The sequence below is a fragment of the Xenopus tropicalis genome, chromosome 3 (genome assembly GCF_000004195.4).
Source record: "Xenopus tropicalis strain Nigerian chromosome 3, UCB_Xtro_10.0, whole genome shotgun sequence".
Taxonomy (NCBI): Eukaryota; Metazoa; Chordata; class Amphibia; order Anura; family Pipidae; genus Xenopus; species Xenopus tropicalis.
In genome coordinates this window covers 91,952,326-91,977,470 of record NC_030679.2, presented here as the reverse complement: position 1 = coordinate 91,977,470, position 25,145 = coordinate 91,952,326, and the positions used below count along the sequence as shown (strand labels likewise).

Here is a 25,145-nt window from a genome sequence, read left to right as displayed (position 1 = left end):
ATTGTTCCTACCCTGTCTCTAAGCTTTTGTTGGAGCTTTTCAGTGCTTTGTATGATTGTGTTTGTTGTATTTGCTCCTACCTTTAAAGTAGAGTAGATCACACATACATTCTGGAACTTACTTTAGCATTGTTGTACCCAGTTACACCTGGTTACACACATAAACTCTTGGTCCAATCAGTCTTTGCACCTCTTCCCCAGTGGATTCAGGCTTATGGCTGGTCCCTCACAGTCCGGATCTTAGTCGAGGGCGTGAAAAGGAGAACAAGGACCCTTCCCCAAAGGTACAGCGCAGAAGAAGTCTGAAGATTAGCAGTGCTGGACTTGAACCTGTGCAGTGGCAACATGAGCATGCTCAGATCATCTGCAGTGCAAGTGACCTAAAGTGCATGGATGAGTTTCTGCAAAAAAAGGTACGTCTGAGTGCACATGTTGAAACTCTCCTGCAGGATTTAGGGCTAACAGCTCCCACAACCAGACTTCATTTATTCCAGTCTGCAGTGAAGGCTATAGAATATTGCACACTCATTGTCAGTTTGCTAGTGTAAAAGTAATCAACTGAAAGACATACATGCTCTGGCAAAAATCTCCCATATGTGTTATTACCACAGAACTTTCTACTGACTTTTATTTACTAGTATTTGATTGTTGTGATTTTTAAGATGAAAAGTCCATGAAATATATATATATATATATATAGGTCCCTTTTAGCTTCCTGAATTATCTTTAACATAATATCTTTATGGCGGAGATGCTGGGGTTAGTCTGCCGTATCCACTGCATTTTATGTTCCTTCTTTTGATCTCATTGCTGTAAACCCCTTTTTTCATGATGCAGATTGGTGATTTGGACTCTGAAGATGGGAAGAAGGATTCTCTGGTGGATGTTCTGTTTAAAAGAGCCCTGAAAGAATTCCGCCAGAATATCTTTAGCCTTTATTCAACCTCACTCATGGTATGTGGTTTAAGTCCACTTTCTTCTACCATAACTTGAAGTAGATCAGTCAAGTGTTGTGTCTTTAGCTGCTTCTGCTTCCCTTTATCTGTTGCTTTGGCAGGGAGAAGAAGGCAAGAGCATTCGTTACAGAGACCTGGGTGCACTTTTTGAGCAGATCCTGGACAAAACAATGAAGCAGCAGCACCCTAGGAGTTGGAGTGAGTCTCCACTCAGAGTCTGGATAAACACATTCAAGGTCTTCCTAGATGAGTTTGTCACTGAATACAAACCCTTGAATTACACTCCAGGAAAGGTAAAAAGCTTTGCTAAATGTGATTGTTTAAAGTGGAAAGGATACCTATTAGGAAAAAGGGATCCATCTTCAGTTTAGTAGAAGAGGATCCTAGTGGTCATAACTATAGGTTACTGATCTGGTTATTTTTTGGGGGTACAGAGAAGCAAAGCAGTGACAGCCCTTATGTATCAGTGAATTATTTTGTACTATTGCACATAAGAAAGAAGCACCTTTTTTAATATGTTTTATTAAAAAAAGGTAAAGGATCACCTTTTATGGGGGTATAATCAGTGGAGTAACTACTCTGCGCTGGCCCCCCCTGCAAAAAAATCTTCAGAGAGGCCTGGTGCAGAGTTGCAAAGTGACCCCGCCTCCTGCCCTGATGCATCCCCCCACCCACTCACCAATAAATCCCCGCTCCCTGCTGGCGTAGAGAGCAGATTTACACGCAAAATACCACTGGGTGTAATGAAGGGCACTTGTGATCTGGATTACAGACTTCTAGGTTTCCAGGTTTGCTCTGTTTTCTAACTTTGGTCCAACTTTATGGAGCATTAAATGCCTCTGTTTTAGCAATAATTTTACGGTTTAAAAAATTAGAATTGTGAAGTGGCATGTTCAGAACTGTTGACAGCCTCACACCCAAATACTGTAGTGCTACAAATGAAAAAAAAAAACCTGTTAGGCTCAGTGGACATTAGGCAGTTCCACCATGTCTTATTAGCAGCAGCAGGAACAACTTTATTTAAGGGATTTACACACTTTCATTACGCCACAGACTCACTGACTTGAGTGCCATTCTTATTTGTGCTGAGTTATATGATGATGTCTGGTCAGGCATCCAGAGACCAGGATCACCACCAAATACTAGATGGAAAGTACATGCAGGTGATATTAAACTTAGATTGTAAGCTCTACGGGGCAGGGACCTCCTTCCCACTGTGCCTCATACCACATGGCACTTATATATATATATATATATATATATATTTACTGTATTTATTTATTATATCACTTGTCCTCCCTGTGTGTAATTTTGTATTCTGTAAGATTGTACAGCGCTGCATACCCTTGTGGCGCTTTATAAATAAAGTTATACATATATCCCATATGCAGTATGCCACAAGGAAACTATAGAGTATTAAATACTGCAGTGGGCTCTTAGCCTATACATTATAATAGACACATGTAGTGATAAGCATTGCCCTTTTTCCTCTGCCAGATACGGAAACTACCCTGGAAATGTTGCACCATCCCTGGCAGCAGGCCAGGACTGGGGCTCAGAAATGGCCTTGGCAATCTAAGTACATAGAGGCCCAATCAGCTCGGATCAGCCCACTAAAGAGTGACTGTCTATGGCATCTCACTTGTGCCCCTTTGGTATTTGCTAGAATCTACAGATTGCCAGTCTGGGCCTGCCTGGCAAGCAAGGTTTTTTCATTTGATGGACCATTAGATCAGTGGAAATGGGAGGTGATTAGCATTTGGGAATCTGCCTTTAGTGAGAAATACTAAAAAACCTGGAGCATCTTGTAGGGATTATGGCAGTGAGACCCAACAATAGGAGAATCGCAGTACCTGATATAATTTGCTTACATTATTTTGTTTCTTATTTCAAGATCCAAAAGACAGAACGTAAAAAGAGGAGGAAAAAGGACTCTGACATTGTAAGTTTACCTGCCAGTGTAATCTCTTTATCTACCACTCTGCCCACACCCTAACAGCATGTTTCCCATTCTTGTGACAAACAAGAAAACACATAAAAACCCTATCACTTTGCTCCCCCCTTCTCTATAAAGACTTCTAGCACACTTCTTTGCCTCTTCATGCACAAACCTTCACTCATTTCCTCTGTTCCTGTACCTGCACAGTCCAGCTGAATCCTTATCTTCCTTGACTGCTTCTTTTTCCTGCAATTTTGCTCTGTCTCCTAAGCTTTCTCTGCTATCCTTTGCCTTTTACAGGTAGAAGAACATAATGGTCACATATTTAAAATCACCCAGTACAACATTCCAACATACTGCGAGTACTGCTCCTCACTCATCTGGATCATGGATCGAGCTGCTGTCTGCAAATGTATGACTGACCTTGACATAGAAGCAGTTCATTTTGTGGTAGTGCATATCTACAAAATATTGGGTTCAGTGTGTGAATTCTACCCATATAACAGCTTATTGACTAACATAGAGTAACATATATAGCAACTTGTAGTTCTATAACCAAAGCAAGTTGCTAATTGGTTGCAGTGGATTATTAAGTGCAGATACTAACTTTTTTAGTCAAAATGTCATGCTCCAACATGTATGTCTATATTTATATTGAGTCACTCAGTACAATATGGTTGTGTTGTCTCTTGAGAGCTTGCTACTGTACCTGCTAGTGTTGAACTACCTGTCACAAATTGTTCACATACACACAGTTGTGATTTTGTGCAACTTCTCATCAAACAATGCTGTATTTCAGTGTGCCGATACGCCTGTCACAAGAAATGCTGTTCCCTGATCAATGTAGCGTGCAATAAAAAGGTGAGAAATAGAGTGGATATCTGTTGTCAGTTTTATATTTTTGTATGTAAGCGCTGCCCTCTCATCCTGCATGCTTCTCATGTTACTTTATACCTATCATGGAGACTGTAATGGAACCTGCTAAGTAGTGCTTTCTATTAGCTTTGTCCTCTGATGTTGGGTATCATGTCTGTTAATCAATATAAAGTTTCAGTTTCTTCAGTCTCAGCACTTTGCTGGTTTTATATTGGTCTATATTACTCTAAGAGAATATCTTAGCTCACATTAAGGGTATGTTAGTTACTTTAAATGTATTCCAGTTATATTTCCAGGAATAGCAAAGTGTTAAGCCATATTATCATCTCCTGGATTAATTGCACCAGAACAATAAAATAATATTATCATTATTATACCTGTATGAACATGCATTACAGAGGCCCAAGCTTTTCACTTCTGTGTTAAATTGATGCAGTTAGCCAGAAAATGCCATCTTTATCTAATGGATTGCTGTCTCCATTTTGCAGCAGTGGTTGTTGGGCAGCAAGCAGTGAGCTTATGAGATATGTAGGCAGCAGTCTGGCATCCACTGGTGCTGGATGAAAGAATAAGCTGCTTTACTGGGGAACAGTTAGTTGCATAAGGATGGAACTTTATGACTCCATATTTCTATATCACTTTACCATATAAAAGTTTATTTACTAACGTGGTTCAGTGTGCATTTGTTCATAGGTACAATTTACAATATTTTTTACCAACAGTGTAACAGTTTAATTGCAAGCCTTGCAAATTATGCACCTGAAGCTACCTTATCTCTTAGCTAATAAATTGCCCCAGTGCAGCTATCCTTGGCAGATTTTTGCTTTGATTATCTCACTTGTAATCAACTGCTACAGATAATTGCTGATAGTTTGCTAGTAGCAACTAAACAATATTTTAGTAAACAAACCCTTATTTGTCAATCCTGGTGCAAGTGTTGCAGCCATTTTGCCAATAAAGGCACATTGCATGAACATCAGTGTGGGTTTTCCAGCAAGTGCAGTGTCTTAAACCACTAAGAAAGCCCTGTACCTGTGCCCCTTTAAGGCTCCAGAGCATTCTGCACATTGCACTTTTCATCTTTGTATATAAGAAGGTGGAACCAACAAATCAGTGCACAGAGGAAGTATAGAGTGCATGTGTGTGGGCATATTAATCTATGGCCTATCTGCCTGTTTAACACTGCATCAAAAAGTTGTGAATAATGGTTTCAGTCAATAATACTCAAAATGCCTGTGCTCTTTGTCTGAGACTTTTCTCATTAGCAAAAATCATTATAATCAGCGGAAATCTCCTGACATTTGCAGAGACAAAAAGAAGATGCAGAGACAAAATACATACGAAGACCCAGTTCTGGGTTAGCCTTTAATCATTTGCCCAGTGTGTCATAGTATTTAAGTGGTTGATCTCAGCAAGGGTTATGTAGGGTGCCTACTGAATTTATTCTAAAATTTGTGCCTTCTAGTTTTATCTTTGTTCATTTACTATATTTCTCATTGGTTTTGCTATTCACTTTATTCTTTTTTCTTTCCCTTCCTTTTAAGCATTTTCTATTTCATTTTTAATGTCGGTTTTGTTCTTCTGTCCTTACCCAGAATGACTCTGAGCTTTCAACTCGGCAATTTGGAGTGGACTTGTCGCGCCTTACTAATGAGGAGCGCCTGGTGCCTGTGTTGCTGGAGAAGCTGATCAGTTATATTGAGATGCATGGACTGTATACAGAGGGAATATATAGGAAGCCGGGCTCTACCAATAAAATCCGTGAACTAAGGCAAAGTTTAGACACAGGTGGGGGAAAAGTCTGTAAATCCTACCATTTAGTTTCCTAGAATAAGTTGTAGTGTGCTACACAATGGTAAAAGGCTCTTCACTGGCTCAGGTACACAGAGTACTCTCTGCCTGGGTGCAGTAATATAGATCAGTGAAAACAGCAGCACTCAGCACTATTTCGTAAAAGTGAAAACTTGAGTTCCTAAGCCAGTGATCCCCAACCAGTGGCTCAGGGGCAACATGTTGCTCACCAACCCCTTGGATGTTGCTCTCAGTGCCCCCCAAACCAGGTAGTTATTTTTGAATTCCTGACTTGGGGGCAAGTTTTGGCTGAATAAAAACAAGATTTACTACCAAATAAAGCCCCCTGTAAGCTGATAGTGTGCATAGAGGCTGCCTAATAGCCAATGTTAGCCCTTATTTGGCACCTCCATGAACTTTTATAATGCTTGTGTTGCTCTCCAAGTGTTTTTATGTTTGACTGTGGCTCACGAGTAAGAAAGGTTGGGGATACCTGGCCTTAACTAAGGCAACATTTTGGGCCTTGCTCTTTCTAACTCTATAGATAGAAATACAATCAAATGAAATATACCCACAGGAAGAGGAGGGGTCAACAGTGCTCACCTCCTTTTTACCCATGATGCTTAGTGAAAAACAAACTATTAATTTTTCTTGTCCAATTCAAAAACTTCACTTGTAAAATTAAAAAAAAAAGTACACTTATGTCTGCGGAAAATGTTTTTTGGCTCCAATGCCAAATTCAGGGGACAAATCACCCCAGACCTACTCTGGATCTGGAGCTTCCACATCTTTAAATTTTACTGTCCAGAAACATATATCTCTTCCTGTTCCTGTGAGTATATAACACTTTATTATATTGCATTTATAGGCTCTTGACGCAATTGCACATGTGTTTCATCACAAATCGGACACAGTTTCATCTGCGGGCGTACACAAGCCCTTATTTGTTGTGTTCTGCTTGTTCCTTGACCTGTTCCCTTACCCAGCCTCTTTTGTTTCTTGCAGATATTGAAAATGTAAATCTGGATGATTATAATATCCATGTTATTGCCAGTGTGTTCAAGCAGTGGCTAAGGGAGCTGCCCAATCCTCTCATGACCTTTGAACTATATGAAGAATTCCTCAGATCCATGGGTAATTTATTTTACTTCTTGCTTCAGTAATACCCTAACATTTGGGATTCCAACTTTTCTTCTCCCCACTCACAACGGGACCGTCCTATATCTGTATATAACAGAACTAAAATCCATGTTCCCAGATTTGAATGCGCATTTAACTTAAAGGGGTAGTTTACTTTTTTTAGATTACATTTAGTATAATGTATAGTGTGGTAGTCCATAATCATGTGCCCCCACTTATTTAGTGTAAATCCCATATTCTTCCATCAGTAAAGCTTCTAAGCTTTTCAGTCATGATTTTGTTTCTACAGGGCTGGGGGAAAGAAAAGAAACAGTTCGAGGAGTTTATTCTGTGGTAGACCAGCTCTCCCGGACACACCTCATAACATTGGAGAGACTCATCTTCCACTTGGTCAGGTGATTACTGCTTCCTTTACATGAATATGGCTACAGTGGTGCCAGCTCTTTAGAGTATTGTAATCCTAAACACCATTAGGATATGTGACAAAAATCATGTACTAACTAACCTGCCCTTTATTTTTGGTGCTTTTAGGATTGCACAACAAGAAGAGACCAATCGCATGTCTGCCAACGCGTTAGCCATTGTGTTTGCCCCATGTATTCTTCGGTGTCCAGACACAACAGACCCACTGCAAAGTGTGCAGGACATTGGAAAGACAACTGCGTGAGTACCCACAGGCTTACTGTGTACATTATTCTTACAGCTATATGGTGCAACATACTTCCATCTGTTTACACTGTGCATAGCCTGGGGAAGGGATATGTTGCACAGTTTCTCTGGCATTCACTTAATTGCCCTTTACTCCACCACATTATAGCTTGTCCTTTTACATAACACTTGCTTGATATGTATTTTACCCATACACAGTGTGGGAGTTAGTAGACTGTTCAGCAGTAGTGGGAATAATGACTAAATATGAGTTGGTCACTTTGTCAAACAGATATTGCTTGTTTCAATGGTCTGTTTAGGTTTTGTGCAATTTAGCCATATCTTGTGACACAATTAGATTCCTGCAGCTGCCTGTCATGATGGCTAGGAGACATTAAGATGTTCTGTTGCAGCTGCAGAGGCACCTATTGCCTGTCCTTGCCCTTCCCCACTCATGTTGCTTTCGTTGTATGTAACGCCCTCTCCATCTCCCATTTGATTAATGTGTGTTTTTGAGAGACCTCTTATTGCTCTTCACACCCATAGTCCTCCTCTTCTATTCCATATAATGCTTACTATTTACTCTCTCATTGCTCTGTAATTGCCTAATGCTGTCCTGTCCTGTTCCATGGGTGTAAGCGCCTTACTGATGGATGCCTGTCTCTTGCAGCTGTGTTGAGCTGATTGTGGTGGAGCAAATGAACAAATACAGAGCTCGTCTAAAGGATATAAACAGCTTGGAGTTTGCTGAGAATAAAGCAAAGAGCCGACTATCCCTTATCCGCAGGTCCATGGTGAGTTGTCCAGAGGTGTTTGCATAGGCAGAAGTTGGCCACACTAACTGACACACTTGTGCTCCTTCACCTCACCCTTGTGCTGCTCTCTTTCCTCTAACCTTCTGCTTTCCTTTCATCTCCTTTTCTAATCCAGAAACCCGTACTAATTGCAGTTAGATTTATGAGCATAAATCGCAGCTCCCTTCCGGTATGTATATTAACATCAGGCTGTCTCCCATTTATTCATCCTGTCCCTTTTCCTTATTCACATAGTCTGTTCAATCTGCTTGTCCACACCTTCACTGCCTGTATATTCCCTGGCCCTGCCATCAAATACAACACACGGTGCCATTAGAAAGGCAGATATTGCAGTGTGAAATCCAGTGTATTTATCAAGCTGTGTATAGGTTTTCAGCAATGGTATATCTGTAAATTTCCAGCATGAGAGGCAGCATAAAAATGCTGTTTTTTAAAAATGAACTTTATCATTGCTGCCTTTTTATTATATTCACAGCCATTCTTCCTTAGTATACACATTCGGCTAGGATTTTGCCTTCTTTGTCAGGGTTAGGTTTCGGCCGAATCCACAGTCCTGGCCAAACTGAATCCAAATTAGCATTCAGAAGGGTTAAATGTTAAGGGGGGAAATTTTTTTCCCCCTAAGTTGATTAAAGGCGATTTTTAACCCTTTAACCTCTAGATCCTAATTCGGTTTGGTATTCGGCCAAATCCATTGAAGTGGATTGGTTTGGTGCATCCCTAGTATAAACAGTATAAACCGTATAAACAAGTGAGTCAAAAGAAAATAGCCCTTTTTAATGGATGATTATAGGGATGATTGTGGGCAGAGTCAAAGCATGCATAAGGAGAAATGCACAGCTTTATAAATATGCATTTATTTTACCTCTTTCCAGCATAAATCTGCCTCTCTCACAACATGTTATGTTGTGACCCTAAACTTTTTTTCTATACACATTCTATTTCTGTAGCTGAAGCAGCACTTTACATAATAATTCTACACAAAGAAACACCATTGCCTTACCCCAGCATATGAGATGCCATCACTCTGCCCACTTTCTGAGCATTCTGCGCCCAGTGCTAAGCACCCGTACCCTGCGTGATTTCTCTTCTCACCTAACTACACATTCTCATCCACTTATTACAAACTTACATAACTATTTATTTTTAGGAACATAGCTGCCATGGGCAGTCTTATTCCTTTTTTTTTTTTTCTTTTTAATCAATTTTACAAACTTCACTAAAAATGAATCCCATTGAAACACACTGCTGTGGCTCTGGCCTTTTCATTTACAAGATTTTAAATGTGTACCATTACACTCATATCACTTGCCTGAACATATACCACTCATATAACCTAAATTGCTCACAATGCGTTTCCAAGATCTTTTGCTTTTTGCATTATTCATTTTATTTTTAGATTTCATGAGTTTAGCTGTTTTTACACTAATAATATCATAAATGTGAAACAAGAGTTCCCCCTGCCTGCTATTCTGTTTGGTGATGGATAGACAAATAGCTGCAGAAAGTAAGTGATGATGCTTCTCTGCTCAGTCCTGTTGCTCAGTGTGACAGGAGTGGTAGAACTGGGCAGAGTCGGACATGCTTCCTGCTGTAGTAAATTAAGATGTTGCTGTTCTGCTTGGCCTTGCCTGGAGAAAACAGCAGGGGGCACTCCTGTTACACATTCTTCATATTATATAGCAAAAAAAATATTGTAAAAGTGTTAGGAAGAGCAGGGTGAACAATTTTGCATTCTGTTAGTATCCTTTAGTCTTTAATGTTCCTGTGATAAAGGCACCTGTATATCCATTCAGATCTCATTAACCCCAGTCAGATCTCATGTACCAAGCAAGTGCATGTTCCAGTCCATTCTGTATGCACATACCTTGTGTGTGTACTTGCTATGCATTTAGCAAATGTTTCCTGTTACATCATTTGGTATTTGATTACGTATCTAATATGTTTGTTTACTGTATTGTGCTAATTATAAGATTTAGGGTGCAGACCCTTCTTATAATTATTGTTTGTTTTCTTTTTAATGATTGTTTTGTTATGTGTGGCATTTTTGAGAATTGCAATGCAGGTTGGTGAGTAGTTAAAGGGCAATCAGATCTCTAACTTATGTCGATACAGTCTGAAGGTGGCCATACACGCACCAATATACGTTTCATACAATAATCGGTGCATGTACGGTGGGAGATAAGGTGAGCGCTATCTGTAAAACCTTTGGATATCTGTTCAGGAACCTTTACACCTCGTCAGATAGGTGTAAAGAATTCCTTTGGTTTTAACTGCATATCTAACAATTCATCTCTTAATGTTAGTATAGTGGACAAACAAGCTTTTCTACAACCGATGGTTGTGGGAAAGGTCATAATTGTAGTGTGTATGGCCACCTTTAGGGCCTTGGTACACGGGGAGATTAGTCGCCCGCGACAAATCTCCCTTGTTGCGGGCGACTAATCTCCCTGATATGACATCCCACCGGCGAATTCCGCAAATCGTGCCGCCGCGTATGCCATCCCACCGGCGATTTACATTTTCATAATAATCTCCCCGATATGACATCCCACCGATGGGATGGCATACGCGCAGCACGATCTCGTGTGCCAGAGTCCTTACGCTCCATTCACAGATATATATGGAAATATTCCTAGACTGTGGCAAAACAAATGTTTCCTGCACAACCTTTTTGTTTGAGGTCCAACAGGTAAATGTAAGAAATGTCACAAAGGTTTGTGCCAAGTCTAGTATTAAACAGCAACCAATCATCAGATAGCACTTGCTTGTTACCTATTTGAAAGCAAACAGTTGATTAGTTGGTATGGGTCATTAGACTTGTTGCAAACCGGATGTAAAATTGCTTCTTATGGAATGGTTACAGCAGTTGCATTGCGCTGTACACATCCCGTCACCTAGCTGCAACAGGGAAGGAGAGGTGGCCAGACGGCACTTGCACAACGTTGTAGAGTTTAAAAAAATAAATAAATAAATATGGACTGAATAGATGCTGCTACACAAAAGCATTGTAGATACAATAACCAGTGAATATATGTATAATTTTATTTATATTAAGTGCCATGTGAGCTCCCTACTCTGTGGAGCTTACACTCAAATTGAATGAGGAAGCACACATTCCTTGTATTGGGGAGTGCTCAGATGTCTCCATTGCAGGCCCAGGGCCATTGTGCAGGATAAGTGCCACTTGTTTACTGCACCAAAACACTGACACATATATCTGTGAATTTGATTTTTAAATGTATTGTCCCTTTAATGTACAGATTGCTTGTCATGTTGTTGTTGTTGTTCTGTATTGGAAGCAATTAGGGATGCGCCGAATCCTTTGTTTTGGGATTCGGCCAAATCCCAAATCTTTCATAGAAGATTAGTCTGAATCCTGAACCAAATCAGAACCCTAGATTGCATATATTAATTAGGGTAAGAAAGGTATAAAAAGAACTTCGCACTACGCATGCAGAAAAAAATGAAAAATTTCCTTTTTCGTGTGATCAAAATTCACATGGTTTTAAAGGACAATGAAAGGTTAATATTCTTAATAGTCTAAAGGCATTCTTTTTAAGTACTTACTGCATATCTAAATTCCCAGATCCCTGCTTGCTTCTCTGAGATATGGTGCTGGCAGCCTACAGCAGTGTGAAGACTACAGTGACATCACTGAAATCTCTCTCCCCTTCCTGTAGGCTGCCAGCGGCAGCTTCCTATTCTCTGAGCATGTGTGTAACTTTATCCTGTCTCCTGTTCTGAGCTACACATGCCCACCAGCCAATCAGAAGCGGATCTGCCAGAGGGGAGGGGGGGAGGTAATGAAACACATGTGCAGTATGAAGCAAGGAGGGAAAGGAAGGGAGAATACCTTTTTAGAGATGGCTGCCTGTTCTAGAAAATGTGAAGTAAGTGTGACTGAGTAAATATTTGATTAGGTGAGCCAAAAGTGTGGCGTTTTTACTAAACAATAGGAGGACTATTGGGCAGTATGCTTTTTAAATTTTGACTTGCATTCTCCTTTAAGGGTTCAGATTTGGTTCGGTCAGGCATATATATATTGGCACTCACGATAAGGAGAATGAAGGTGCCTGGGTGCAGTCCATAAGGTAGATAGTATAGACAACAATTGGCGAAGGATCCGCACTCACAGGACGTGCAGAGTCTTTTATTAAGCAAACAAAAAACTGACGTTTCGGCTGTGGCTTCACACAGATCTGGTACATGATCGGGTTAATTTTATTTATATTAACTTTATTGCTTTGGTTTCGTTGTTTATTGTTTATTTTCTTGATGTATATCTTGTTTTGTTTTTGCACTTTATTTACTGACCATTTGTCACTTTGGGGTTACGTCACGCCTCTGTTTTACCTGCACCAATTGGTGTACATCACGCTGATTTAATTTTTCCCGACACACACTGTAAGGGTTCTAGTATTCTGTATGTGTAACTTTGAGAAAGGCTGTAGCCACAGCCGAAACGTCGTTTTTTTGCTTGCTCAATAAAAGACTCTACTTTCTGCACGTAAGTCCTGTGAGTGCGGATCCTTTGCTAATTGTTGTATATATATATATATATGGACAAAAAAAACCCTATAATTAGAGTTCCTTAAGATTAATTAGATTAATTAGAAATATGAGGGCATAGTTTGTACATGAACATCCTCTCCTCTCTGAGTATCTGCATTTAAAAAGGTGCAGGAGCTGCCACAGTGCACATATTTGTATAAAAACTGTATGAAATGAGTATGCAAGATATCCTGTACACATAGTAATGCTTATATAAAATGGAAAGTATTTAAAGGTATGCTCTTTTTGTATTGTATTTTTTTTTGTTTTCTTTAACATTAAAGAGCACAAATGAATTCTATTTTCAAAGAATCAGCTATCCTAGGTTTGTGCTTATAGTGGATTTAAATTTTATACATCAAAAATACATTCCTGTACCCCTGTGGGGAGTAACAAAGAGGTGATTACTTAACGCTTTGCCCTGCAATTAAATGCTATTTGCCTGTCTGAGAGGCCTGCCATTTGTATGACACTGGATGTTGAAGCAATACTAATCCTGTTTCCCAGCTGGATGGTTCATGTGGTGCCAGTGTGCGTATTAACACTGCTCATTCTGTGCAGGGGAAAGGACGTCTCCGGCCTGGACTAAGCCCAGTGATATCTGGACTCTCCACTGCGGCTACAGATGCAGCAGGTGATCACAGCTTGTCTAGCATCCCCTCAGAGGAGGAATCCCCAGAGCAGAAGGAGGCTGCTATGCAACAGGAAGAGAGAATCTTGGCCCAACAGATTGAGACTTTACAAAAGGAAAAGTAAGTATGGTGTACTCCCAGTGCTATATTATAAAATTAGGAGAAAGTGGCTCTGGTGAGATTAGGATAAGGAGAGCATTGGGAAATGCACAGTTAAAGAAAAGGCACAAGACAGCAACAACACAAAAGTTCCAATAGGGCACCCAGCATCATGGGTACCAGGAAGAATCCCAATTGACCCTGATCCTGCTGGGGCTTAGGCTCGTCCCACTGTGTTCTACCTGCCATCAGTTTATTTGGCCTGTGGTGCCTATGGGATTTTTAGAAGCGTACTTATGAAGGGGTGAAATTTGGAGTTCACCATTTGATAAATATGCTTCTAAAAATCTCTTATTTGAACACTTCAATAAATCTGCCCCTAAGGCTCTGGCACACATTTTCGCCGGTGGGATGGTAATTCGGGGAGATTTTTCGCCCGTGACAAGGGAGATTTGTCGCGGGCGACTAATCTCCCCGTGTGCCAGAGCCCTAAGAGTTCATACAAGGGTTGTGAAATAATACGCTGCACTTGGCTGCCTTGGTACTTATACCTCAGGGGTAAGAAAATGGGTTTTATAAACTGCTTCAGTTTTTAAGGCTCCATTTTTCATTGCTAGGGAAGAGCTGGCCTATGAGATGCTGGCACTGGAGCCCCGAGCTTCAGATGACGAGACCCTGGAGTCGGAGGCATCACTGGGAACTGCAGACAGCTCAGAAAATCTGAATTGTGAATCTGAGGGGGCTGTGTCCATCAGGACAGGTATGTGGCCATGTAATTTTCTTTTGTCTACTTATTATGGTGATCTAGACATGTTGCAGACTTTTGGACTATTATTAAATTACATTCATGTGCAAATGCTTGGCTGGGGTATATTGTGGATCCCACCTTTCTGACTGCAGCACAGGGTTTAGTAAAGTCCTATCGGTCATAGAATAACTCAGAGATACTACCCAGGTCCTGTGCCCTGAACGCAGTCAGTGCTGTATTCACTTAGGGAATGTAGGTCAATGTGCCTGACATGAGTTTTTTTTCATGACTGAAGATAGCGCCTGTTTTGGGCACTTTGCCCCTGCCCATAGTTATTGACCCCCACAATTAATTTATCGAGTGCGAATTTGGAAGGAAGTGCTCAGTGGCACATATAAAAAGATGTATCCAGTGAGGACAAAAGATAACCCACCACTGCCCCCACTAGACATCATTTTTATTTTCACTTCTGTATTTCCTTGTGTCGTTTATTTGTTCTCACTCTCCTTTTTGTCCTTTGTGTGCAGATAAAAGCTTAGGACTGAGTTCTGGAAAAGGTTCTCGTTCTGAGTTAACCCGAGCCAGGAGACAGGCCAAAAGGGACATGCAAAGCACAGATACCAGAGATCGCAACCTCTCCTCTCCAACGGCCTCATCCTGCTTACCCCAACTAGGCAGAAAGAGGTTCCATTTGCACCCTTTCTACAGAGCACAGGGGGACAGCCGAGAGTCAGCACCAGCCAGTGCTCAGGATCCTGGTGCACCTTTACATTTCACTAGTCGTGGGACTTTTAATCCAGAGAAAGGACGGCAGAAACTGAAAAGTGCCAAGCAATCCCCACAAAAACCCAGGGACACCCCAGATGGTGGTGAGCATAAAATTCTGGGACCAGATGGCAGCTCACAATCTATCGTTTTGTTTGGGAGCAACGAGTTTATGGTGTGAAGAAAACTTCAAACCCTTCCCTAAGACCGCCTGCCAAACGCCATACCCCTGTCTTGCCAAGCTCTGTGCCCTACATCATAGCTTTAGCCTTGTGCCTCAGTCGCGCACAGTCACAAGCTACAGAATGCTTGGCATGCACACCCAGCTCAAACTGAGCACCAGGAAACTTGTGTTTAACAAGCTGACTCCACTACTTTTCATGGGATTCTGTTACCCACCCTCTCCTAATGCTAATGATTTTGTCAGAGAGGCTTTTATTATAAATATAACTATATTATTATTATTAATAATAATAATTTTATTTGTGGTTTGTAAGCCCTGTATAAATAAACCAGTCCCTTTTAATTTAAAACAGCATCTGCACTGTGGACGCAACGCTATGGAAGGGTGAAGACTACATTAAACATTCCTCTAGGTGAGGAGATGCAACCCCCCCCCCCCCCCCCCTTGGTTCTTTGCCCCTGAGATGTTTCGACAGAACCCAAGGGAACTTCTGACCACTGTGTGAGCACATTCCAGGGATCTGTTAATGGATGCACACTGTACTGTCCAGGCCACACAGAGGTCCATGCCAAGGGATGACGAGATATTGGCACCCACTTTAGAGACATATGACTTCTATTACATGGACCAGATCAGGACTCAGTGGAGCTCTGTGGGACAGAAATAGGGATGAAACAGCTGCCTCACTGCATTGCCCCTTCTAGTATCACATTTACCCTCACATAAGCCTGCTGAGCCTTAAAAGGGGCAGAATCCTTCCAGACTGAATGTAAATGTTTTGTATCTGGGAGAAAAAAACTAGGTGCAAATATTACTCCAGACTGGTGGGAGGGAAAGCTGTTGTATGTATGTATTCAGTACAATCTGTTTAATATTTTCAGCTGTAAATCCCATCTCATTGAGAGCAAACCCAGCTTATTAAACAACAAAAGCTGCAGAATGTTACAGTGTTTAGGCGTGCGTTGATTTATTGCTCAGTCAAATGGCACTGGAGATTTTGCCTTTATGTAAAGTTTGTGTCATTTTGACCCTTTAAGTTAAATAGCCCCATGGGAAGTCAAACCAAAGGGTTTGGGAATTGTGTTGCATTGTGCTTATGTTTGCCTAAGATGTTACCGCAGTATATCACATGGATGCCCAAATCATTTCAAACTCCTTTTGAATCAGCCTCTATTTTATACAGAAAACAACCTTTCTCTTGGACTCCAAAATATCATCCCTGATCAATACTGTACTAAGAGTATTAATACCTTGAGTTAATTAATGCATTGATTTAACCACTTGTTAGCTTCTAGAAAGAGATATCCTTCTATCTAATATATCTGTCTGTGCAGTCGCTTCATGGAAGAATGTAGAATTCTGCTGCTGACCAGATCTCATGTTTTAAGCCATCTTTCATCTTATCTTACAGGAGAAGGAAAGGTTAAAACCATGTAAGCTTTATCAGAAAGGTCTATGTAAATACACCCAGTTACACTTAAGCTGGCCATACACGCACCGATAATATCGGATGAAACCTCTTTTCTTACGATATTCGGTGCGTGTATGGCAAGTCGGTGAGTCGACCGATATAGCAGGAAGCTGCTGATATCGGTCGACTCGCTGAACGGCCAGGTTAGAAAATTTTGATCGGGCGCCATAGAAGGCGCCTGAGCAAAATCTGCCATCAGGGCTGAATCAGCAGAAGGAGGTAGAAATCCTATTGTTTCTACCTCCTTATCTGCTGTTTCAGCCCTGACGGTGTGTGGCGGATCTGACGAAACATCGTCAGATCGCCACGTGTGTGGCCACCTTTACATTATGCTGCACTGAGTTCTCAGTGAAAAGACACTTTGCTTCTATTGTGTAAAGGTGGACTTTTGTATCAGACTACCTTCCAGACATGGGCATGAGTCTGCACAACTTGCGCTTCTCCCCCTCCCTGCTATAATCTAAGCCACTAGTTAGCAGCGAGAGACAAGGCAACAGGAGAGACACAGGCAGGGAAGTGATGTCACACTAAAGTAATATTGCAGCTGCTATAGCGATTTAGCTTGCACTATTGTGACTAATCAATTGGGAGTAAACAATGTCAGTAGCTTTCCTTCCCCACTAAGTGATGCCCTAGTGCCTTCTGCAAAGATCTGTTGGGAAAGAAAGGGTAAGGGCATCATTTATATAGCACGTTTCTCCCAAAGACTCAAAGCAATTTACAGCAAGCAAGAGAGCCATTTTAGGCACATTAAGCATGACGGGACACCAGAAGATGAGTTGACCTGTCCAGGGACACAAAGAGTTGGCACAGGGAATCAAACCACGGTTTCTAGCGTGAAATCCCACATCAAAGGCTGATCACTTAATCTCTAGGCCAACTCCTATATGTTAATATTTAGAGGTTTACTATTAGGTCCATGGAAAGACTGGCCACCTCCTTTGTACACACTCTTAACTGGGTCAGCTGGTTTAACTGAACCCCTACATGCTCTAAATAGACCCTAATAGTGTTTTACCCACACATTTTTTTATTAGCAATTCTACTTTCTTTTTTTCTAACCTGTTCAAGTAACAAAGGCTATCTGCATAGAATACTTGAGTGCCTATTTATAATACTGTGTAAAATAAAAACCACCCATCTCTGTGGAAAATCAAACAGAGCTGTGTATAGCTTTTAGGCCAAATTGGACTTGCACAATTGTGCTATGCAAAGCAGCAGTTGCCAGTGTCGGAGTGGGGTACCTGGGGCCCACCAGAGAACCTCACCCCAGGGGCCTGGGAAGCTCAACGCTTCTGATTTACAAATCCACACCTTTTTTTTACATGGTTGGGAGAGGCATCAACATTTCATGACTGACATTGTCCCAAATTTCATGGCACAGTCTGGCCCTCCAAGCATTTTATGACATAGTGACGGCACCACACAGCAAAAAAAGAAAAAATTAAACCAGAATGGAGTATTTTGTGCTTTTTTCCTCTCTTGCTTACTCCTTTCTGCTTTCTTTTTCATTCCTTATTCTGGTCTTCTATATCTCCTTCCCAAGCTATCTACTCCTGTTCCTTCTGTGTCCATTTTACTTTTCTGCGCACTCCTCTTCTTGCTGCTATGTTGTCCCATTTATTCAGTATACTTTTTTGTGACCGTCTCTCCAATGAATGGAGCACTCAAATTCGTTTTGATAGAGTGTAATTTGTGCACCCAATCTTCACAACTGAATGTATCACCACTTGTCCAATCCCTAAGCTGTCTGCTTGCTTCCTGGTCAGGGCTGCTCTTGCCATAAGATGAGAACATTGCCTTGGGCAGCAGGGAGCAGCCAATTACCAGGGGCAGCAAAAAAGCCACCTCTGGTAACTTTAAGAGCTGATTTTTTGTTTATTAAAATGAAAATGCAATTCTGCTACTGCAGAGAGCACAATAGCATTCTCAATGTGGCCCCCTCTGGACCTGACCCAACAATAAATTTGTAAGCAAGGAATGGGAGAGAGGGGGCAGCAGCAGCCCCAGGATCGCCAATGTTACCAGTATGCACAATTGTTTTTTTTTTTTTTTTACTTTAGATGTGGCAGAGAATTACCTGCTCATAACAGGATTACAATTTCTTCAAGGATTGAATGATGAGGAGCATGGGCGTTGTAAACTAAATAATCAAAGCGCAGGCCCATAGCCAAATACCGCCGCAGAAGGACATATTAGCTGCAGCACACTACTCACATCCTATATATTTCTTCCAGCCTCCTCACACTAACCTTCATTTTCTCCTCTTCCTAAGTATTTCAGTATTTAACCCTTTGCCCTATTTAAGAAATGCCTTCTGCACATGCTCATTGGCTCTGCTCCAATTAAAATCAATAAGGCATATGCAGTAAGCACCACTTTAACCATCTTCACAGTCAAAGAGAGAGGAGAGATCAGCAAAGAAAAGGGGGCTAGAGCAGGAAGTCACTAAGAGAGCTGAAGCTGAGATTCTTGTGGTACAGAATCTGCATGAGAATGAGTGCAGGGAGAATAGTATGTTATTGTGGGGGCTATATAGAGTATATTAAGGGGCTTTTATGATAAAGGGATTTAAGCACATTCCTATATAGTGCAAAGGATGAGTAAAAGTGATTACCTGCAAGCTGTGTGTGTAACTGCTGTACTTGAGAGCACACTATGCATGGCCCTCTTCCAGACTGTCCTCCCCATCTAAGGGCAACAAACTTTTCTCTTTGCACAATACTGTTCTCTATTGGACAGGAGGTTGAAGTTTCTATACAATGTCAAATTGGAGAGCAGTTTCTGCGCATAGAGACGTTTGGTGCTGAAGGATTGCAGGGGTGCTGCTACAACTGTAATCAATCCCTTTTTCTGCTCACAACACTAATCTGCCACATGAATCAATGCAAGATGTAAAAGATGTGCAAGTCAGTCAGTGAGCGCAAGCAGAATAAGGATAATACATGGGAGCACTTACTGCTCGAGCCCAAGTGTGCAACTCACAGATTTACGCGTTTCGTGGCATCCTGCCACTTCCTCAGTGAGCACAAGCAGGTACAGCTTGGGGGTGAGGGGTCTCTGGGCTGCCTAAGGCAGTTGCAATGGGGCCCATGAGGTCTGGGCCAGGTGTTTTTCCAGTAACCCAGTGTGTCAGTCCAACCCTGGCAGTTGCGTAGAAAATGCTAGGGAATGGAATTCATCATATCTGCTTTTTACACAAATTTTTACACAACTAATTATAGTTAAAATGACGTTTTGCCATTGTCTTGAATGACTTACATTAGGGGGCACATTTACTAACCCATGAACGGGCCGAATGCGTCCGATTGCTTTTTTTTCGTAATGATCGGTATTTTGCAATTTTTCGGAAAATTGTCGCGCCTTATTCGTAGCCATTCCGAAAGTTGCGCAAAATGTTGCGATTTTTTCCGTAGCGTTAAAACTTGCGCGAAAAGTCGCGTCTTTTAAGTTCTACCGCTACGAAAGAAATCGCCAGATTTTGCGCAACTTTCGGAATGGCTACGAAAAAGTCGCGTTTTTTTGCGCAAGTCGTAATGGCTACGAAAAACTCGCGTTTTTTTCGTGCAAATCGTATTGGTAACGAAAAAGTCGCGACAATTTCCGAAAAGTCGTAAAGGCGCCGAAAAAAATCGCAAAAATACGAAAAAGTCGCAAAATGTTCGTTTTCCAATCGGAATTTTTCCAATTCTGATTCGTGGGTTAGTAAATGTGCCCCTAGGTCTGAGGTAAATTTCATAATACATTAGTGTTCAGGTCACATAAAATATAACATAAAAATAGATAAATATATCATTACAGTGATTGTGGTTTCAGGGTTTGCGGGTTTGCTTTGCTCAGCATTAAATCACACGGTAGGCCAAAAAAGACAGCATTATAAAAATTATTTTTCTTGCATAAGGTTTGCAGATAGGCCCCTTTATCCCCAACAGGGCACCTAGAACTGTATTTTGCAAAGACGTTAGGTGGCCATACACAGACCAATATTATTGTACAAAACGAAGTACGATTATTGTTGCATGTAGGGTGGGAGACTAAGGGGCTGATTTACTAACCCACGAATCCGACCCGAATTGGAAAAGTTCCGACTTGAAAACGAACATTTTGCGACTTTTTCGTATGTTTTGCGATTTTTTCGGATTCTGTACGAATTTTTCGTTACCAATACGATTTTTGCGTAAAAACGCGAGTTTTTCGTATCCATTACGAAAGTTGCGTAAAAAGTTGCGCATTTTGCGTAGCGTTAAAACTTACGCGAAAAATGCGCAACTTTTCGCGTAAGTTTTAACGCTACGCAAAATGCGCAACTTTTTACGCAACTTTCGTAATGGATAGGAAAACTCGCGTTTTTACGCAAAAATCGTATTGGATCCGAAAAAATCCGAAAAAATCGCAAAACATACGAAAAAATTACCGAAAGTACCGATCATTACGAAAAAAACGCAATCGGACTCCATTCGACCCGTTCGTGGGTAAGTAAATCAGCCCCTAGGTGACCAGTATTGGTAAAAGCCTTGGATAAAGGTAGTCTCGTTGATTCGGCTGAAAATTTCGATCAGTGTAATGTTAATGCTGTATCGTCAGATAGGGGTAAGACTTGCTTTGTTTCTACCTGCATATGTGATGATTCGGCTCCTAACTAATGATTTTTCCTACAACCAATGGTTGCATGAAAGATCGTAATTGTATAGCGCCACCTTTAGCACAGGCAGCTAAATGCAGCCACACTGCAAGCCCTTTAGCTTCCAGACTGCTCTCTGCTGCCACCAAGTGGCCACAATTTGTCCTAGGTATATGCACGCAGCGTACGGACCAGCCGGTTAGAAAGCGTCTGCTCTGAACCTTTCAGGTAAGTACATGGTGAACACATACCATTTCCTAGCAATGGTTGCTTGTATAAAAATGTTAAACAGTTTTTAATAATGTTCCTACAAGGATGATTATGCATTAATGCACACCCCATCTTAAGATACACAAACTTTTTTTACCTAAATTAACATTGTAATAAAGCTTGTTTTTTTTTTTTAAACGCCTACTACGCAGACTAAATAACCCTTTGCTTGCTGTAGAATAATAAGTCTGTGATGCCTGTAGGCAGGCCAAGTGCAGTAAATGTTATAGTTCTGGGTTATATACTAATGTATTGGAATCCTATAACCTCTCACCTGTTGGTTAATGTGCAGGATCTGTGAATCTGTTTCATTGCTTGCCTATTACATAAGTTGCTGGCCAGCAAAGTAAATGTACTTAAGAGAGAGCTTTACAGGAGTAGTTTAAGGCTAGTCTAAAAGCCATACTTTGTTTAAAATAAATAATATACATGTCCAATCAATCTTCCATCTGTAAGTATACATTAAACCCATTGTGCTACTTGGTTAGGCCCCTTCCAAGCTGAAGGTTATTTGAGTCGGTGGATTCCTGTTTAGGAGAATCCTCACTATGGTCTCCTTTCCCACGCATGGCGTCTCTGCACTTGGCATTGCTACATTCATATGAAATCAGTATGTCCTGATGGAGAACATCAGAGCTCTGTAAGGTCTTACTGCAGCCTCTAACCCTTGTCTTTAAATCCAGCATTGCTTTTCTTTGTAACACCTGTCTAATTTGTGTGTGTTTTTTTATTTTTTTAAAGCGCTGAATGTTTCAGTTTATGTTAATGCTGCTATCAGCTTGGATTCCTTTGCTCTCCTTCCTTTTGTCAATGAGATTTAACGGGGAATCTCCATTTAATATTTTTTCAGTGCATTTATGTGTGCCCTTTATCCCCAGCAGGGCACCTAGAACTGTATTTTGCAAAGGGCCGTGACACACGGGGAGATTAGTCACGCAATGCCATTCCACCGGCTAGAATGTAAATCGCCAGTGGGATGGCATATGCAATGTTGCGATTTGCCTTGAGAGGAAACTTTTGGAGACTTCAGCATATTGCTGCGCCATCCCACCGGTGATTTACATTCTAGCTGGTAGGACTAATCTCCCCCTGTTTCACGGCCCTAAATGGGAGGATAATAGTGCTGCAGGTTACATTAGGTGACACTGCGATGTAAGTTCCAGATCAGGTGCTGGGTGAGTGCTCCAAGAGGTAGCCTTTTTTTTAGTTCTTAAATGACTGAGGGAGGATTCTTTCCAGAGGAAATCAGGGAGGGCATTGCAAATGTAAGGGGCAGAACAAGGCCGCCATCATAAATCACGGGGCCCCTCACAAAAAAAATTTCTGGGCCCCCCCTCCTCCCACACCCCCAATGGCCCCTCCCCCAATGACCCCCCCATCAATACAAAAGACATACAGACATTGGTAGCCAGGGATTACGTTTTGCATTGGTGCCAGGGCAGGTACCCCCTAAATCATTGCTAGCCAGCCCAGGGCCCCCTAAAACATCGGTGGTCCTCCCCCAAATTACTCATACTCATACCCCAGGGCACCCCCAGCATCCTCCGCCTCCCCCCAAGTATCCTCCTGCTTCCCCCAGGGCCCCCCCCCCAAGCATCCTTCAGCTTCCCCCAGGGCCCCCCCCAAGTATCCTTCAGCTTCCCCCAGGGCATCCTTCAGCTTTCCCCAGGGCATCATTTAGCTTCCCCCAAGCACCTTCAATTTCCTCCCAGCAGGGTCCTGCTCCCATGATGTCCTCCTCTATGTGCCGCGGCTCCCAGCTGCTTCTGTGCTTTTTTAAGGTTGCGCTCCGTGCGTGTGACGTCAGTACGCACGGGCGCAACCTTATAAAAGCGAGGATGCAGCAGAGAGCCGTGGCACATAGAGGAAGACGCAACTGAATATTGGGCCCGGGCCGGGTTTGATGATAGGGGGCCCGGAAACTCTGGTGCGGCCGCGCCCCCTTTAAAGCTAACAACGCCCGGGCCCGGGACAATCGTACCCCCTGTGCCCCCCTGATGGCGGCCCTGGGCAGCAAGGCAGAAAGGTTTAAGGTGCCAAACAGCAGTAGTAGTAGTGGGGGGTGCAATCAAGTGGTTGCTCTGAGAGGAGCATAGAAGTTGGCTAGGAACATATGGAGACACGAGAAGAGATAAAGTGAGGTTCAGAGGAATGAATGCAGTGGTGTAACTATAGAGGAAAGAGACTCCATGGTCAGAACAGAGGGACCAAACTGCAAGCTTTAGGGAAACCCCCTCCCCATTGCCTGAGAGCTAGCGGACAAGAGGGGCAAGTGAGCAAGTACTGCATTACACCCATGGCCCCTCCGAAGATTTTTTTGCAGAGAGGCGGCGTGGTCAAGGTAATAGTGAATTTAGTGCATCCCTAATTGTGTGCAAAAAATGTCCTTTGTGCACACAGCACTATGCCAATCTTGTACTGTAGCCCTTTGTTACAGAGGTTATTATACTCCATGGATTTAAGTGCCCTCTTTGCAGTGTAAAATTTTGTTAACCCCATAATGGCAACCCTGCAGCTATGTAGGGATATAGTCCTAACAGTCACCCTGCTATAGTTCCAGGCATGTTCATGGCAGCACTGCTGTGAAATGAAAAAAAAAAAAATTTTATTTTTTTATGTAGAACAAATAAAAAAAAATCAATCTTAAAATCGACAAAAAAATAAATAAATCAGTCTTAAAAAGAAAAAAAAAATTTCAACAAAAAGCTCCTGTTGGCAGCCCACGGGTAAATACAGGCATACAAGGGTTTTCCAAAGGGAATTCTGCCTTCCAGCAATATATCAATCAACTTGTTATATCAAGTTGATTGATATCAGTAGATAACTTTGCAGATATTTACCATCAGACACCAGGTGGGTAGCCATACAGTAGTGCCAGATCCACAAACAAGAAAAAGGAGCCACGGTTACACAGAGCAAAGCAGGATGAATCTCCATTGAGAACCCTGTCTAACTGGGGCATTAGGCCTGTTGCAATGATGTTTCATTGAATAGCATTGGTTTAAGAATCCATTCCATGCTTTGTTGTGGCTGTTTGGGTAGCAGGAGCCAATTACCTAGGGAGGGAAGTTTCTCTGTTTATCTAAAAAAACATTGTATGATAAAATCAATAGGCTCCATATGTTTCTGGCCAACTCCTCCGCTCTGTGACCCCCTGTTGGTTTATTGACTTATTGTTCTGCAGTACAGCGCTGCGTACATAAGTATAGCTATATAAATAAAAATATACATACATACATAGGCATAAAGTATATTCAGCTATTTTTTTGCACTCATGTTGTACAAGGAAATATACTGTCCCTTTTTAAGTCATAGCTTGTTCATTTATTGAGCAGGTTTTATAGAAATTGGTAAATAAGTACATTACATTGGGCTTTACTGTATACATGTATTGCATCAGTTTTAGAAACACCAAAAACATTTCAGTGAACCAAGTCCTGTATGTAACTGTGAGGTACAACAAATATGTTCCTTTGAATCAACTTGCGTAACTCTGCCTCCACAATATGCCGTTCCACTTTTGCTTTGATGGCACCTCTGTTCTTAGCCATTTGTCTTAAAGGTGGAGGAGCCTGGGCAGTACTTAACTCCTTAAAGTGCTTGTGTATATGTATAGTTTCATGTGTCATTTAGAAGT

At 41.7% G+C, this 25,145-nt stretch overlaps 1 protein-coding gene across 5 annotated transcripts in view; it reads left to right on the top strand.

Annotated features, from left to right (window-relative positions):
* Window positions 1–16,091, top strand: part of myo9a (myosin 9a) — a 76,733-nt gene extending 60,642 nt beyond the window's left edge. For 3 of the 5 annotated variants that reach the window (XM_031899125.1, XM_002934550.5, XM_012966872.3), the window contains 15 exons: window positions 201–412; window positions 837–953; window positions 1,057–1,248; window positions 2,850–2,897; window positions 3,195–3,306; window positions 3,694–3,755; window positions 5,366–5,558; window positions 6,567–6,695; window positions 6,991–7,096; window positions 7,233–7,364; window positions 8,020–8,143; window positions 8,280–8,333; window positions 13,280–13,470; window positions 14,067–14,209; window positions 14,725–16,091. In XM_031899125.1, coding sequence (XP_031754985.1) covers window positions 201–412; window positions 837–953; window positions 1,057–1,248; window positions 2,850–2,897; window positions 3,195–3,306; window positions 3,694–3,755; window positions 5,366–5,558; window positions 6,567–6,695; window positions 6,991–7,096; window positions 7,233–7,364; window positions 8,020–8,143; window positions 8,280–8,333; window positions 13,280–13,470; window positions 14,067–14,209; window positions 14,725–15,143 — 2,234 coding nt within the window. In that variant the 3' untranslated portion in view covers window positions 15,144–16,091. Of the gene's footprint in view, window positions 1–200; window positions 413–836; window positions 954–1,056; window positions 1,249–2,849; window positions 2,898–3,194; window positions 3,345–3,693; window positions 3,756–5,365; window positions 5,559–6,566; window positions 6,696–6,990; window positions 7,097–7,232; window positions 7,365–8,019; window positions 8,144–8,279; window positions 8,334–13,279; window positions 13,471–14,066; window positions 14,210–14,724 lie in introns of those variants that run through there. The other 2 variants (XM_012966871.3, XR_001924227.2) reach the window with 2 other exon arrangements.
* Window positions 16,092–25,145: the final 9,054 nt, after the last annotated feature.